Below are 14,994 nucleotides of genomic sequence, written 5' to 3'. Positions count from 1 at the left end.
ATCCTCAAGAAACCTGGAGCCGACCCCACCGCCCTTGTCAACTACCGCCCTATTTCATTATTGCCCTTCCTAGGGAAGGTACTAGAGCGCCATGTCACCCGTACGCTTAGCACCTTTGTGGAGGAGAGTGGGGTTTTAGCCCCCCGGCAGGCGGGGTTCCGCCCCGCACACTCCACGGAGTCAGTGGTGCTATCGGTCCTTGACAACCTCAGAGAGGGTATGGACACCAACCATCCCCAGGCCCTGGTCCTCCTCGACCTCTCCGCCGGTTGATCATTACATCTTACTTTCTCGTGTCAGGGCGGCGGGGATCGGAGGTTCGGCCCTGGCCCGTTTTTTTTTCCGTTCTCTGCCCTTAAACTCATTGTCCTAGCGATGGTGGTCTCCCGCTTGGACTATGGAAATGCTCTATATTGCGGTATGCCCACCTATAGCATGCGACGTTTACAGCTGGTTCAAAACCAGGCGGCCCGCCTGGTCTACAACTTGGCCAAATTCCAACACGCTACGCCTCTCCTAAAGTCCCTACACTGGCTCCCTAATCGAGAACGAGTCCAGTTCAAGATGGGATGTATCACCTTTCAAGCCCAGGCTGGCACAGCTCCTGCCTTTATCTCTGCGGAAATCAAGGCATATGCCCCCGCCAGGGAACTTCGCTCATCTTCCCAACACCTGTTGGCAGTCCCACGCTTCAGACGTAAAAAGTGGGGGGGCACGAAATTCTCCACACTTGCCCCCGCCTTTTGGAATTCTCTGCCTGCCCACCTCAGATCTTCCACTCAATGCTCCCACTTCCGAAAAGGCCCTAAAAACCTTTCTTTTTTCACAAGCCTTCCCTTCATAATCCACCCCTCCTCATCTTCCCCGACTTCCCTACCCTCTAGGGCTCAGTACCTCATAGCGCCATGAAACCGCCAGGTGTACGCACGCTCAATAAATATTTTAAACTCAAACTCAAGCCCTCTGATAATTCGATGGTTTGTTTGCTACATCTGATTAAAACTGATTCAGTTCTCTGCAGCACCACTAACTCGTTCATGGGACACTTTGGGTCCTAGTAAAAATGCTCTGACAGGGTGGTTGTCCGGATACGGTGGGCAAATCTGTAGTTGTTCGGTGCAAAGTCAGACAAAATTCCCAATTTCTCTGCCATACTATTACACTAAAGTAGGAAACTGGGCTGTAATATCACCTCTTTGGATAAATTAGCAGATAAGTACTGTTCCATGCTAGAGCTAGTTTCTCGAGTATTGGATCTTTCATAGATTCACATGTTGAAATTATCCCTATTGTCGTAGTGGGAGTCCCACTGTATACATATAAAAGCAGTAGATACTACTACAATAGCCTACAATGCAATGGAGACGCTGCAATAACCTATCCATTTTCTTTTGTAAAAAAAAATAACAATTTAAACTTGAGTAGCAACTAATCTGGTGACGCACCCTCTAGAACAAGAACAAGAGGCTAGGTTCCTCAGATTTTCTACCACACATCATGTGAAAGGGAGTCTCCCTGAATTCTGCCCAGTTTTCTCTTTATTCCAGTCCAGAATGTCAGATTCTTCAAAGAAAGGTCTCTTCAGGTCGTGTGGATCATGCGGTAAGAGACTGCATGCTGAAGAGCCACATAAGCACTGAATCTACTGCCTTTACTCTCAACATAAGGTAAGACTGAAACATCTGTAAAACGTGTTCTACAAAAAACCTCAAGGGAAGAAGGTAGATTATTGATTTGACTTAAACCTAAATCTGAAGTCTGAGGATGAGGAGAGCTCTACCTCACAGGCTTCTAAGGAAAAATCCAAAAGGATGGATGGACCTTGAATCTCCTGAGGTTTCCAAGAAAGACTTAACAAAAGTCTTGTCAGGAAGATACAGGCACTTAACAACATGGAAAGCTTCCATTTCCTAGCTTCCATTTCCTAGAGGGGGGAAAAAACCATGAAAAGGAAAACTCTATTCACTCAATGAAAATTTCAGTCTCTAGAAAGCTTGTCACTGACAGCGTTCACTTCTGGATCACCGTCTACTCAAAAATCACCTTCGAGACATACTCTCTCTACCCCCCCCACCCTGCCCCCCTCCCCCTAATCCTCCCCCCCACCTCATCGTCGAAAATCTACGTTGACTGATACGCTGGTGGTCCTGCCGACTGCACTTTCAGTGAAGACTATGGCTTCGACACCGCCGACTAACTAATAGTCTACGAAGACTACAACCTTTTTGTCTGCGTCCTCATTGATGACTGTAGTTCTGTCGACGACCGCATCGACAACTATATAGTCTACGATGCTGACTAGTTCCGGTCATGTTCTCGTCGAAGTTGACGGCGCTTTATCCCACGCCTGGTTGTAAGTGGCCATCCACCTACGTTCTTGTCGACACCGTAGACGAGGCAATTTTTGCAAAATCCAGCAATAGTTTCACCTTTGCCTTCTTGAACTTTTTTAGAGGAGTCCGATGACGATGGAATGTTTGGACCTGGTGATAGTCCTTCTCAACTGCATGTAAAATATCAAGAGAAAGAGGACTATGTATATAAGGGTTACTACCAATAAGAATATCTCCCACCTCATGCAAATATTCAGTATATGGAACCTGTGAATGAGCCTATGGTCCACCTTCTGGTCACTTTGGTACAGGACCTTCAAGATTTACTGCATGATTATCGCACATGCTTTCCTTCAGCAGCTTTTCCTCCAAAGCCACCACCGCCTGCCGCTTCTCCACCATGTACCTCTGTACCTTTGCGCCCTCCCCTCCAGGAGACACTGTTTTGCCGCAACACCAGGACACTTCTGATGAAGGAGAAATTGAGGACAGTTGACTTCAAAAAGATGGGCAAGCAGGAGATGAATGGGAGGACTGTTTTTTCGACACCTTTGTGTCCTCCGCAAATTGTAGATTCTCCATCAGAGGATATCAGTGGCTTTCACGCTCTAATAGAAAGAGAAGCTTCACGATTTCAACTGTCTAACAGTCAAGCAATCAGATTGCTTTCTGATTTAAAAGATCTATCCAGAAAATCTTAGATCTATACCCATTGTAGATCAATCTGGGAAGGTGTAAAAGTAATGAGGACACCCTCCACAGTTATCCCGGTGTTGCCCAGAATTGATCAAGTTTAAAGCTCTGGATGATTCTCCAGCTAGTCTAGTAGTACATCCTAAGCCTGACTTGTTATCTCACAGGCTGCACAACGGACATCAAGGAACTCCCTTGCACCCATAACTGCACCGCCTGACAGAAGGAAGGCACCTAGATAACATTGGTAAAAGATTCACAACCACCTCAGGTGCTAATGTTCGCGCTGCCAACACTCTAGCGATTTTAGCCAGGTACGATCGCCATAGTGGTCGGACATTGCTCATTTAGTAGATCTCCTCCCAGAGGATAAAAGGATGGAAGCAATAAAGATCCTGCCAGAGGGGGAAAGATCTGCATCTGAAGTCATTGACACTTGCTTTCTTGGCCTTTCGTCAGCTTACTGGAGCTGCTGTCATCAGACGCCAGGGTTGGCTGAAAGCAACTCTGTTCCGCCATGAGGTACAAAGCGAAATTTTGGATATGCCATTTGATGGCGAAACACTTTTTGGCAAACATATTGATGACTTTTTGCAAACCATCAAAACTGACACAGCTAAGTCCTTGGGAACGCTCCAATATAGAAAACTCCTTTCGTGGACGACGTTGTGAGAAGTTGGCTTGGTATATGATGATCACTATTCTAGTGATCACCTTGCACCAGTCCAAACAACCCTTATGGTGATGGTTGTAAGTCAACCTTATAGACGAGCTATCCTAGTGGTAGCGTGGACAGAACGGTCTTAGGCTAAAAGACTCTTGGGGGCGTGTAAAGCCAGCTGTTTTACCATATGTAACCCCTTGAATATCAAATGAAAGGACACCACACAGGATATATATATAAAATAAATATGTATTTATTTACTAACACACTCTGAACTCTTTATGAGATCAGAGGCAACAGCACATAACAAGTTACTTAGTTAGAACACGTTAAGTTGCACAATTTACGGTTAGGCCCCAGTGGCGAAGCAAACCATATATTAAAGTGGTATAAGTACCACGTCGCGAGAGAAGGAAAGGCCTAGGGAATTGCTGGGGTACACTATCTGAACCTTAGTTTAGAAGTAAGAGGCCCACAGGCGGCGCGTGCAGTGCCTTTACACACACACGCGTGAGTAAATGCAAAGTCAATGGGAACTTAGAAGTTAGATTTAGAAGGATTTAGGACACTTCCGGTTTAGCTAGGAGGAAACAACTAAAAACCTAGACACTTGGATAGTCAATACCCTTGGGAGCACCGAAGTACACGCGTTACCTCACCCACGGACGGCGGGTGCATAGGTGTGAAGATGTGTCTGGTTTCGTCGTTGAATCCTATGGAGCCTTGAAGGAAGATGCTGTAGGCGACCAGGAGGAAGATGTCTGGGTGGATCCAAGGGTGGATCGAAGATGAAGAGGACCTGAAAGTAGAGGGGACAGAGTCTAGGTCACTAGCCAGTGACTGGGTGGAACCAGGAAGGAACCAGACTGTCGGAGCAATCGGGAGCTGTCTTGTAGCTTGTCTTTGCAGCCACGCGGACCAGGAGGCATCGACCAGGTGCTGGAGAGGAACTGTCCCACGAATGTTCTCGCAGATGCAGGGGTCGACTGCCGAATTGGAGTCAACAAGCCTTGGCAAAGGCAACCCACGCAGGATACAACAAAGGCTTCTGGTGAAGACCAGCAAGGTCTGAGGTGCTTCACCTTTGTAGGGAAGTGAGGGCCAGTCTGGAGCAACCAGACCAGCGAGGTGGTTCAAAAGAATTGTCGTCACAGAGGCTACTAGCCAACGGGCCAGCAACCGGACAACGCGTCAAGCAGAAGGGCCCCACGCAGAACTCGTGGAGGGCTGATCTTCGGTGCAGGGGGAGCTCGGGTTCGGGGTTTCTCAATCCCCAGTGCACAGCTTTGAGGATGCCTCCGGAGCTGCACAGTTAGCAAGTTGCAGGCTTTTCAAGATGTCCGGTCCCACGTGTCTCGTCGCCTCCACGGATCTCAGCTATGCTGCAGTCGTGAAGAGGTCTCAGAGGTGTGGAAGTCTGGGTCTTGTCAGGCCCTGTGCTCTGGTTCCAGCGGTAAACGTCCACAAAGCAAGCCGTTGATTTGCTGTATGGTGCCTGGTTGCCCAGGGTGGTCACTCCTTGGCCACAAGGGAGATTCTTCAGTCTTCAGCTTCAGCAGAATGTCGAAGGTCCAGAGTTTCGTGTCAAGTTTCAATACAGGATTAATCTAAAGTCTCAGGACTCGGCTCCTACCTTTATACTACTAAAAGGGGCTGGATTACTTTCTAGTTCCCTCCTATGGGTGGGACCAGGAAGGGGGGTGGTTACACCCCCTCTCCTTTGTTTAGTTTCGTGCCAGAGCTGGGGCTGAAGTGCCCCAGCAACTGGTTTGAACTGGGGTATGCATGGAGCACCTAGTGTGCCCCAGGCAATGTCTCAATCTATTCAGCCCTCCCTGTCCCAATACACAAAGTCCTGTCTGGGGTGGTGCTCGCACCTCCCCAGACAGGAAACCTATTGTCCAAACCTCCGTGACTGGAAGGTCAGACTTGTGTGTCTGGCAGCAGCCTCCATTTTGTGACGCTGGGGCTCTGGTTAACTTTAACCGGGATAGTCTGCACTAAAATGTCTTCTCCCTCTGGAAGGGTGGAATGCTACCCCTGTCGCCAGAATTGGCGAGGGGGTAGTATTCCAAAGCGTATGACACCTTACACAACATGTTTTGATAAAGCCAAACCAAAGTTGGCATTTAACCGCGAGGTTCATAATGCACTTAAGAGTATATGGTATGGCAGTATCATAGAACAGCTATAAGGACATGGTTCCCGAAAACTGCAGACAGGCTCAGCTCATGCTAGAGCGCCATCTCACACATAACCAAGCACTCTGCCTCCGGGATTAAGGCCTGCCATAGGAGTGACTTATAGGTTACTGTGTCTGTATATAAGGGTAGATATAGGAATACTATACCTAAGCAAGGGGTGATTACACGACCTTGCCCCAGCTGAGTGGTCAGCCAGTTGTGTCCGTTTGAGTGGGCAGCCAGGGGTGGCATAATACATGCTGCAGCCCCTGGTAGGCCTTGGTTGCACCTATGGTGCACTTGTACAGGGGCTGATAAGGTGAACCAATTCCCAATTGTGGATGTACCTAGTGTACATGGTGTAAATTTAGAGTGCATCTGGGCTGTGGGTCTGATTAGCAGGCCCACAGCCACATCTAAGTCGAAAACCAGAGAAGCAAAACCAAAAAGTGGGGGTGACCATAGGAAACAGACCCTAGTCTCCTACAGACGTGACAGTGGAACCTATCCTTTTCGAGGAGCTCACCAGAGATACCAGCCGCAGACTTGCACCTCTTTCCGTCCTTCCTACCAGCAACTTCAATACCGTGCACCACCACAAGCTGCCTAGTCTAGAGAACCTAGACGGAAGAATTAAGTTCAACCCAGGGATTCTGCCAGGAAACAGTGATTATGCCTCGCTCTCTGCCACTCTACCCTTGGCTTCTTAACTAAAGAGAAATTCCCCTTTTTCATTGCCTAAATCAATGGCAGAAAATAAGAAATGGGTCCTAGATATAAGAAAATATGGCCATACTCTAAAGTTCACCTCCACAAAAATCAATACCACTCCATCTTCAATTGCTTATTGCACCTCTTGAAATGCCATCTCGCACCCCCTGGAGGTGCAGGCACCCTATTTCTGATAGATACATCTGCCAGTGGATTCCTCACCTTGTGAATATCCCCTGCGCAGCAGCCAATCGGAAACTTTTGTAGCACTCCACGCCGGCGAGGTCATGGACGATGTCACAGAGGGTACGACTCCGCTCGCGACCCCGCTGACGTCACTGGATCCATAATAGGGCCTCGTCGGTGTGATGACGTCAGTTCCCTTTTTTCCTCGCCGTCGACGCCAATAATTTCTTGGGACTCTCCGTAGTAACATTATTATAGTTGTTCTTGTCTGTTCTTCTCGTTTTTTTCCAAAGATGTCTGGAAGAAAATCTAGTTTCAGGCCCTGCAGGGAGTGTGGGAAGCAGATGTCCATCACTGACCCGCATGAGGATTGCGTTTGGTGCTTGTCTTCCGATCACGACGTCGATGGATGTGCGTGTTGCAGGAAGATGACCTCTAAGGCATTAAAGGAAAGGGAAGCGAAGTTATTTATTGCCAAGATGAAGAGTAAGAAGGCGTGTAAAAGGTCGAGATCTCGTTCCGAATCCAGGTCTGGTTCGAAGTCGGCGTCAGGACATTCGAAGTCGAAGAGACATAAGAGAAAGAAGCACTCTTTGAGGCGTCACTCTGATAAGGAACCGGCGCCGAAGTCCTCTTCTCCTCCACGTCAGAGTAGTGAGGTCGATCCTTCACATTCAAAACCAGTCTCGCCAGAGAAGGGTCTCCTGAAGTAGAAGTCTCTAGATCACCGACGCCGGCTCCTTCGGATTCGGTCCATTCTTCGGATCTGGATGAAGCCGAGCCAGAGCAAGAAGATCAGGAGCAGCCTGAAGAGGTTCCTTTGTCTGCGCCGACGGGTCTGACTCCAGGTACACCGGCTTCAGCGCCGGGAAATTATCCCCCTTTCCCGGCTCAAGGCCAAGACCCATCACACTATCTTAGCCCTTGCAAAGACACCATACATAGCGTTATGTACCCCTCTGGTTCGCCTGTTTCCCCAGAGTGGCATTTTTCTTCTGGTTCAGATGCTCCTTCGAAGGAGGTAGCCCCATATCACACAGTTGTGAGAGAGGCTGCTTAATTATTGGACATTAATCTTCCTTCCGTCGAATTAAGTCCAATCTATTGACTGAAGTGTTGCATTCTCCATCCTCTGTGACTGAGCCTTTGTTACTGTTTAATGAGGCAATTCTGGAGCCGGTGTTGGAGGTTTGGAAGAAGCCTTTGTCTGCACCTGCAGTCTCCAGGTCTGTGGCACGGAGGTATAGGGTGGCACCGGAGGATCCAGAATTTGTCAGCTCACCCTTCACCTGAGAGCCTTGTAGTTCAGGCGGCTTGCTCGAAGAGGTCTTCAGGAGCTTTCCCACAGGTTCCTGCTGACAAGGAGTCAAAACTGATTGACGAGTCTGCTAAGAAGGCGTTCTCAGCGAGCATGGCACTGAAATCATCAAATGCAACTTGCCTGATGGGAAGGTATATCCTTGCCTTGATGGATTCCTCTAAACAGTTGCTGCCAAAACTGTCTGATGAAGACAGGAAGAACTTTCAGGTTTTGGATGATGCCCAGGCTGCTGCGCGCCAGGTCATTCAAAGTGGCCTGGATACAGCTGACTCTGTGGCTAGAATAATGGGCTCTGCTGTGGCTATGAGAAGGGGAGCTTGGTTGAAGTCTTCAGACTTTTCTCAGGATGTGCAGGCTACTTTGTTGGACTTGCCGTTTGATGGTACGGGTCTGTTTGGCAAGAAGGCTGATGCCGCACTTGAAAGATTCAAAGATAGTAAGGCCACGGCAAGATCACTTGGCTTGCAGACCCAATCCAGAGGAACCTTTCGTAGATGGAGGATTCGGGAAGTCATCCTTTCGTTCGCAAGGGCAGCCTCGTCAGCAGCAACAGCAGCAGCAACTAAATACGCTGAATAAATCTTAGAGGAAGAAACCGAGGTAGTCAACAAGGTCGTCAACCCTCTTCCTTCTCTTCCTCTATCTCTCCTTCTATCACCGCAGCAAAGCAGCCCTACATTGCCCATTCATAGTCCTGTTCCTTTGGGGGGGGGTCAGGTTACCCATTGTTTGCGGGATTGGAATCGGTCACTACAGACCAATGGGTTCTCAATCTTGTGGCAAATGGGTATGCTCTTCCCTTCAGGGAATTCCCTCCAACCTACCCTCCTTGTCAAGGGGCTTGCTCAGAGGAACATCTCAGTCTCCTTTAGGAGGAGGTTCTGACCTTGTTAAAGAAAGGCGTGATCGATAGAGGTGGTTCCAGAGCAGGAAAGGGGTCAGGGATGCTACTCTCGGTATTTCCTGATTCCCAAGAAGGATGGCAGGCTTCGCCCAATCCTGGATCTCAGGATCTTGAATCTTTATCTGAAACAAGAAAAGTTCAAGACGCTTACCCTTGCGCAGGTTCTTCAATCGCTGCTGGAAGAAGACTGGATGGTGTTGCTCGACTTGCAGGACGTGTATTTTCATATCCCGATCCTCGACTCGCACAGGAAGTATCTCGGTTTCACGGTGGGGTTGCAACATTATCAGTTTGCGGTCCTTCCGTTTGGAATTACTACTGCACCTCGAGTTTTTACCAAGGTGATGGCATTGGTGGCAGCCCATCTCAGGAGGACGGGGATTCCTGTAGTCCCCTATCTGGACGACTGGCTGATCAAAGCAGAGTCTCCAGAGAAGGTGCTCCATCTGCAAGAGACAACTCAGTTGTTGTTCAGGTTGGATTTTTCGATAAATTTACCCAAGTCTCACCTGGTGCCCTCACAGCGCAACCTGTTAATAGGGGCAGTACTGGACACTACTGTTTGTCGAGCATTCCCTCCACCTCAAAGGATTCTCGACATTCAGGAAATTATTCCTTTGTTTTACAATGGAGCGGTTGTTCCAGTCCTGAAGGTCCTTCGCCTGCTTGGTCTGTTTGCTTCCTGCATTCTGCTGGCCAACCATGCACGCTGGCACATGAGGGCGCTCCAGTGGTGCCTCCGCAGGCAGTGGTATCAGCACAACGGAGATCTCAGGGAGTCTGAGGAACTCCAGAGAAACTGCAGCGGATCTGTCTTGGTGGAGGGCAATCTGACTCAAGGAAAGCCCTTTCATCTGCCTCCATCAGTTGCCACAGTGATAACGGATGCCTCCACTCTAGGGTGGGGTGCTAATTTGGGGGATCTGGAGATCAAGGGTCTTTGGTCTCCAGAGAGAAGGTTGCATCACATCAACCTTCTGGAATTGGGGGCGATACGTTTAGCACTTAAGGCCTTCCATTCGCGGTCAGTCGGTTCAGGTCCTGACTGACAGCACGACCACGATGTGGTATGTCAACAAGCAGGGAGGAGTGAGTTTGCATCTTCTCTGCAGAAAAGCTCTGCGTCTCTGGTCCTGGGTTCAGGACCACCAGATTTCTCTGATGGCAAATCTGGCTGGAGTTCTGAACGTTCGTGCAGACAGTCCGTCGGCAGTTCTCCGCCGACCACGAGTGGAGGCTCCATCCAGAGGTGGTTTGTTATGTCTTCCGGACATGGGGGCATCTCCTCAGGTGGAACTCTTCGCCACTCGCGAGATTGCTCACTGCCCGTCATTCTGCAGCCTCCAGTTTCCGATGCAGGGAGCTTTGGGGGGGCGCAATTCAGTTGAGTTGGGGCTTGCAACTTCTTTACGCGTTCTCCTCCCCCCCCCCCCCCCCCCACCCCCCCTCCATACCCATGATTCCTCGGGTTCTGAGGAAGATTCGCCAAGACCGGGCCCAAATTATTTTGATTGCTCCGGGTTGGCCAAGAAGGGTGTGGGACACAGATCTTTTACACCTCTCCTCATACCCGCCGCTCCGTCTCCCTCTCAGGGCAGATCTCCTCTCTCAGATGGAGGGGCAGGTTCTACACCCCCACCTCCATACCTTACACCTTCATGCCTGGAGATTGAACGGGGCAACCTGAATTATTTTTCTCTCCCTCACGATGTGGTGGATGTAATTCTTTCGGCCAGGCGTCTTTCCACCAAGTCAATCTATTCCTATAGGTGGTCCAAATTTGTTTCCTGGTGTGGAGAGAAATCTATTGACCCATTAAGAGCTCGTTTGTCTAACATACTTCAGTTTGCTCTTTCTTTGGCCTAGCAGGGTTTTGCTGTGGCGACTGTAAAGGGTTATTTATCGGCCTTGTCTGCATTCCTTTGTTTGCCGGACCAGCCGTCTTTGTTTAAGTCACCTATTGTAATGCGTATTTATAAAAGGTCTTACCAACAAATTCCCTCCGACTCCATTTATTGTACCTCAATGGGACTTGAATCTTGCCTTAATCTACCTGATGGGTTAACTCTTTGAACCTTTACACAAGTGTCCCATGAGACTTCTGTCTTTTAAGACTGTTTTTCTTGTAGCAATTACCTCGGCAAGAAGGGTAAGTGAGCTTCAGGCTCTTAGTTCGAAACCCCCATTCCTGACCATTCATGCTGAGAGAATGTTACTTAGGACCAGGGCTGCTTTTCTGCCTAAGGTGGTGACTTCCTTCCATCTGGGGCAGTCCATTACCCTCCCTACCTTTTATTCTCCCCCTCACCCTTCCAAGGAGGAGGAGCGGCTTCACCGCCTAGACCCTAAGAGGGCGGTGAGTTTCTACCTCGATAGAACTAAAGACTATCATGTGGACGATCAGCTTTTTGTTGATTTGCTGGCTGTAAGAAAGGAAAAGCGGTGCACAAGCGCACGCTATCGAGATGGATTATCCTGTGTATAAAGACCTGCTACGCCCTGGCTGGTAAGGAACCTCCAGAGGGTATAAGGGCTCATTCTACTAGAGCAAAGGCTTCAACATCTGCTTTGGCTAGAGGTGTGCCTGTAGAGGATATTTGTAGAGCCGCAACTTGGGCCTCCCTCCACACTTTTGCGAAGCATTACTGCTTGGATACTGAGGTGAGGAGGGACGGCCACTTTGCACGCTCTGTCCTCCAGGATTTCTTGGTATAGCAGAGTGGACACCCTCCTCCGGGAGTGGGGACTGCTGTGGGACTCTTTTCACAAGGTGAGGAATCCACTGGCAGATGTATCTATCGGAAGAACAAGTTACTTACCTTTGGTAACGCTTTTTCTGGTAGATACAGTATCTGCCTTTGGATTCCTCACTGACCCACCTGCCTCCCCGTTGTGCACTCTTCTATACCTGCAAAGTGTATATTTGAAATATTTTTCAATGGATGTATTTGTATATTCATGCATATTGCATTGGTTTCACACTGTGTTGATTTGAATACTGTGTACTATGTATACTATTACTGTTTGTCGGTCCGTCCATGTGCCTCGGGGGCACGGAAAAAAGGGCAGAACTGACGTCATCAGGCCGACGAGGCCCTATTATGGATCCAGTGATGTCAGCGGGGTCGCGAGCGGAGTCGTACCCTATGTGACGTCGTCCATGACCTCGCCGGCGTGGAGAGCTACAAAAGTTTCCGATTGGCTGCTGTGCAGGGGATATTCACAAGGTGAGGAATCCACAGGCAGATACTGGATCTACCAGAAAAAGCGTTACCGAAGGTAAGTAACTTGTTCGTTAGGAACCCCTACACTAGGAGAGCATGCGCAGTCTTTTGGCTTCTTAGGTCAGACCATGGGTTTAATCCTTTTCTGTTCTTCCACAGGCCCTGAATTTCTCTGCTGGTAGGTTTATACTCGGTCAGCCTGTGGTTGGGGAAAACACCTGGCTGCTCATACCAATGGAGGTAAAAGGTCCTTGGGGTGACTCTACATCCACTTCTGCAGCACTGCCTTTTTACTGCAAACACTCCCACAGTGCCCCTCTGCCCAAAACCAACATAGTAGTACATTTCTTCCACTGTGTTGATCTCCTGTGACCACCCTAAAGGGGTGGCCAGGGAAATGATCAACCCTCTCCTGTGGTCACTTAAAACTGGTTCTGGGTGCAGCTCCTGTTCCACTGGGTGTGACTGGCTAGGGGGGACAGAGGAAGGGGGAAGGCCCCAGTTGTTAGCTACATCTGCCTGTGATTGGGTTGAAATAAATTTTGTTCCTGGGCACTGCCCACATGGTCGGCCTGCTAGAGAAACCTGGCAAAAACTGCAAGGGGCATCCTGTGCTTTACGATGTTGACTCTGGATAAAAGATGCCACCATGCTGCTTTGCAATTCTGTGGGCTATAAATTCAAATGTGTATTACACCGTTTTACTTAAAGTAAAAATCTGAAACTACTTCATGGTAGATCTAGTTGGCAGTGACAAGTTTATTTTTATTTTATTTTTTGCAGAGAGAAAAGCGCAAAACTCAGTCAAGAATCCCTGCTCTAAATCAAGGTAAACTTGAATATTTCTTTATTATACAATGGTTTTTCTTAATATTTAAACACGTTTTATTTGGATTTTATGTAGGCAAATACAAAACCTAATGTAAGATATAAACGTGCAACCCAGTTCTGGAAATCTTCCCTCTTTAGACTCAAATCTCTCCAAACCATCATGGAATCTCGATCATTCATGGGCATCCCCCTCCCACCTTGAGCACCTGATCTAATGCATTGTGTCCCACCAGGGTGACCATTGTTTTTCCATTCCCAATTAAACCCTTTTTTCTGCTATAACACACGTTTATTGCTTTTGTCCATTCAGCCATTGTCATTGTAGCTGCAGTTAGTTACAGCCAATCTTCCGTTTCGCTATAATTACTTAGTACAGCTAATAGCTTCCCTACCCATTCCCAGTAATGCATCTGGGGAGCCGCTTCTGTGTATGGCAAGCACTCTGGCCAGCTGTGCTTGCATCCTGCCCCAATATCTGGATATTGTATGACCTTCCCAAACCATGTTGAAGGGTGCCTGTGAACAACCCGCATTTCATGCAGGATAGCGCGAAGCTCTGCCCCATTTGCATTCATAGCTATGCAGACGTAAAGTAAACCCAGTGGAAATGATGAATGAGGCAGCCCTTTTTGCTTCTACTCCATCTTACTCCTCCAATGGGCACAGATCTCCCTTCCCCTGTATCCCTTAGCCTGCACTGGGTCTGGCATGTTCTATATTAGTGCCTGCTATATGCAGGAGATGGCCTTTTCTCCTCCTTTCCAGTGTCAAGTGGAATTCTAACGGGCTTCAAGTGGAATTCTAACGGGCTGAGCTACGGGGCCCCTCTTAGGCACTCGGGTGACTTTTCCATGGTATGCGAACTTGGAGGTAGCAAATGCCTTCTTCAGCTGGTCTTAGGACTTAACATGGGATGTCTCCCACTAGTCTCCTATCGTAGCTATCCCAATGGTATCTCACCCAGAAATGCCCCATATCTGGTGGCCTCCAGCAGCCATGCTCCATGCTGATGTGTTTTCCTTGTGAGTTTCCTATGCTATTTAATGTTCCATAAGGCACTGTGCCGACAAAGTGTGGTCAGGGTTACCTCGAACTCCCTGTTCACCTTATTGCTATATAATTCTGATAAACGCGCTTCCGCAGTCATACAAACATCATTTTCAGTCTTCTGGCTGAATCTACCCTGTCAGCATTAAACCACGCTTTTATGGGCAGTAACTGAAGCCTGTTAATGGCATGGCTATCTGCCAGTCCCAATCTCCCATCAAATGGAGATTGTATACATTTGCTAAAGGCTACCCTAGGTAGTCTCCCAGCCCATATGTAGTTGCCTCAGCTAGGGTATACGAATAAGTTTGGTAAGAGATGAAGCCATGGGGCAAGGCAGTCATTTTGAAAAGGTCTCTCCGACACAGCAAGAGTATATGCTTGCCCCAGTTCTCTAGCTGGGAGTGAAGTTAATGTCTCATTGGGTTTATGTTAAGGTCCCAGCATAGAGCTGGGTCTAGCGTGAAATGCTGTCCCTGGTATTTGAAGATGGAAGTGCTTCACAGGGCTATATTCAGCAACACCCCCATGTTTATGGAGCAATTTACTGGTAATACAACAATTGTTCCAGTTGACTGAGGCCTGTAAATCGGAGGAATATGTATGAGGTGGGGAGTAATGCAGTCCGGGTGGTCTAAGTTCAATAAACTATCTGCATACACAGCTGTGCTGTCTTCTTGGTCCCTGTGTACACAAATGTCCTACACCTGAGCATCAGTTCGGATCATTTCTGCTAGAAAATCCCTGCCTTGTGCCTTGCTGTATCTGAAAAGATAGCACCCCATAAACACACCCTGCGGCCCAAGAGAGTTAGTAGAGGAGTTTTATATATGCCCAGAATTCAGCAATGTGTAGAAAGTGTCATACTCCGAAGTAGAATGCCTTCTTTAAAAATCA

The 14,994-nt window shown here is 48.4% G+C and overlaps 1 protein-coding gene across 2 annotated transcripts in view; it reads left to right on the top strand.

Moving 5' to 3' along the window:
- Positions 1–14,994, top strand: part of KIF2C (kinesin family member 2C) — a 1,469,089-nt gene that overhangs the window by 329,122 nt on the left and 1,124,973 nt on the right. For both annotated transcript variants that reach the window (XM_078671750.1, XM_078671748.1), the window contains exon 4: positions 13,003–13,048. In XM_078671750.1, coding sequence (XP_078527876.1) covers positions 13,003–13,048 — 46 coding nt within the window. The remainder of the gene's footprint in view (positions 1–13,002; positions 13,049–14,994) is intronic.

This window comes from Lissotriton helveticus, chromosome 1_2 (genome assembly GCF_964261635.1).
Source record: "Lissotriton helveticus chromosome 1_2, aLisHel1.1, whole genome shotgun sequence".
In the NCBI taxonomy this organism is placed as follows: domain Eukaryota; kingdom Metazoa; phylum Chordata; class Amphibia; order Caudata; family Salamandridae; genus Lissotriton; species Lissotriton helveticus.
Note: the sequence above shows the minus strand (reverse complement) of the source record. Positions and strands in the feature narration are given on the sequence as shown.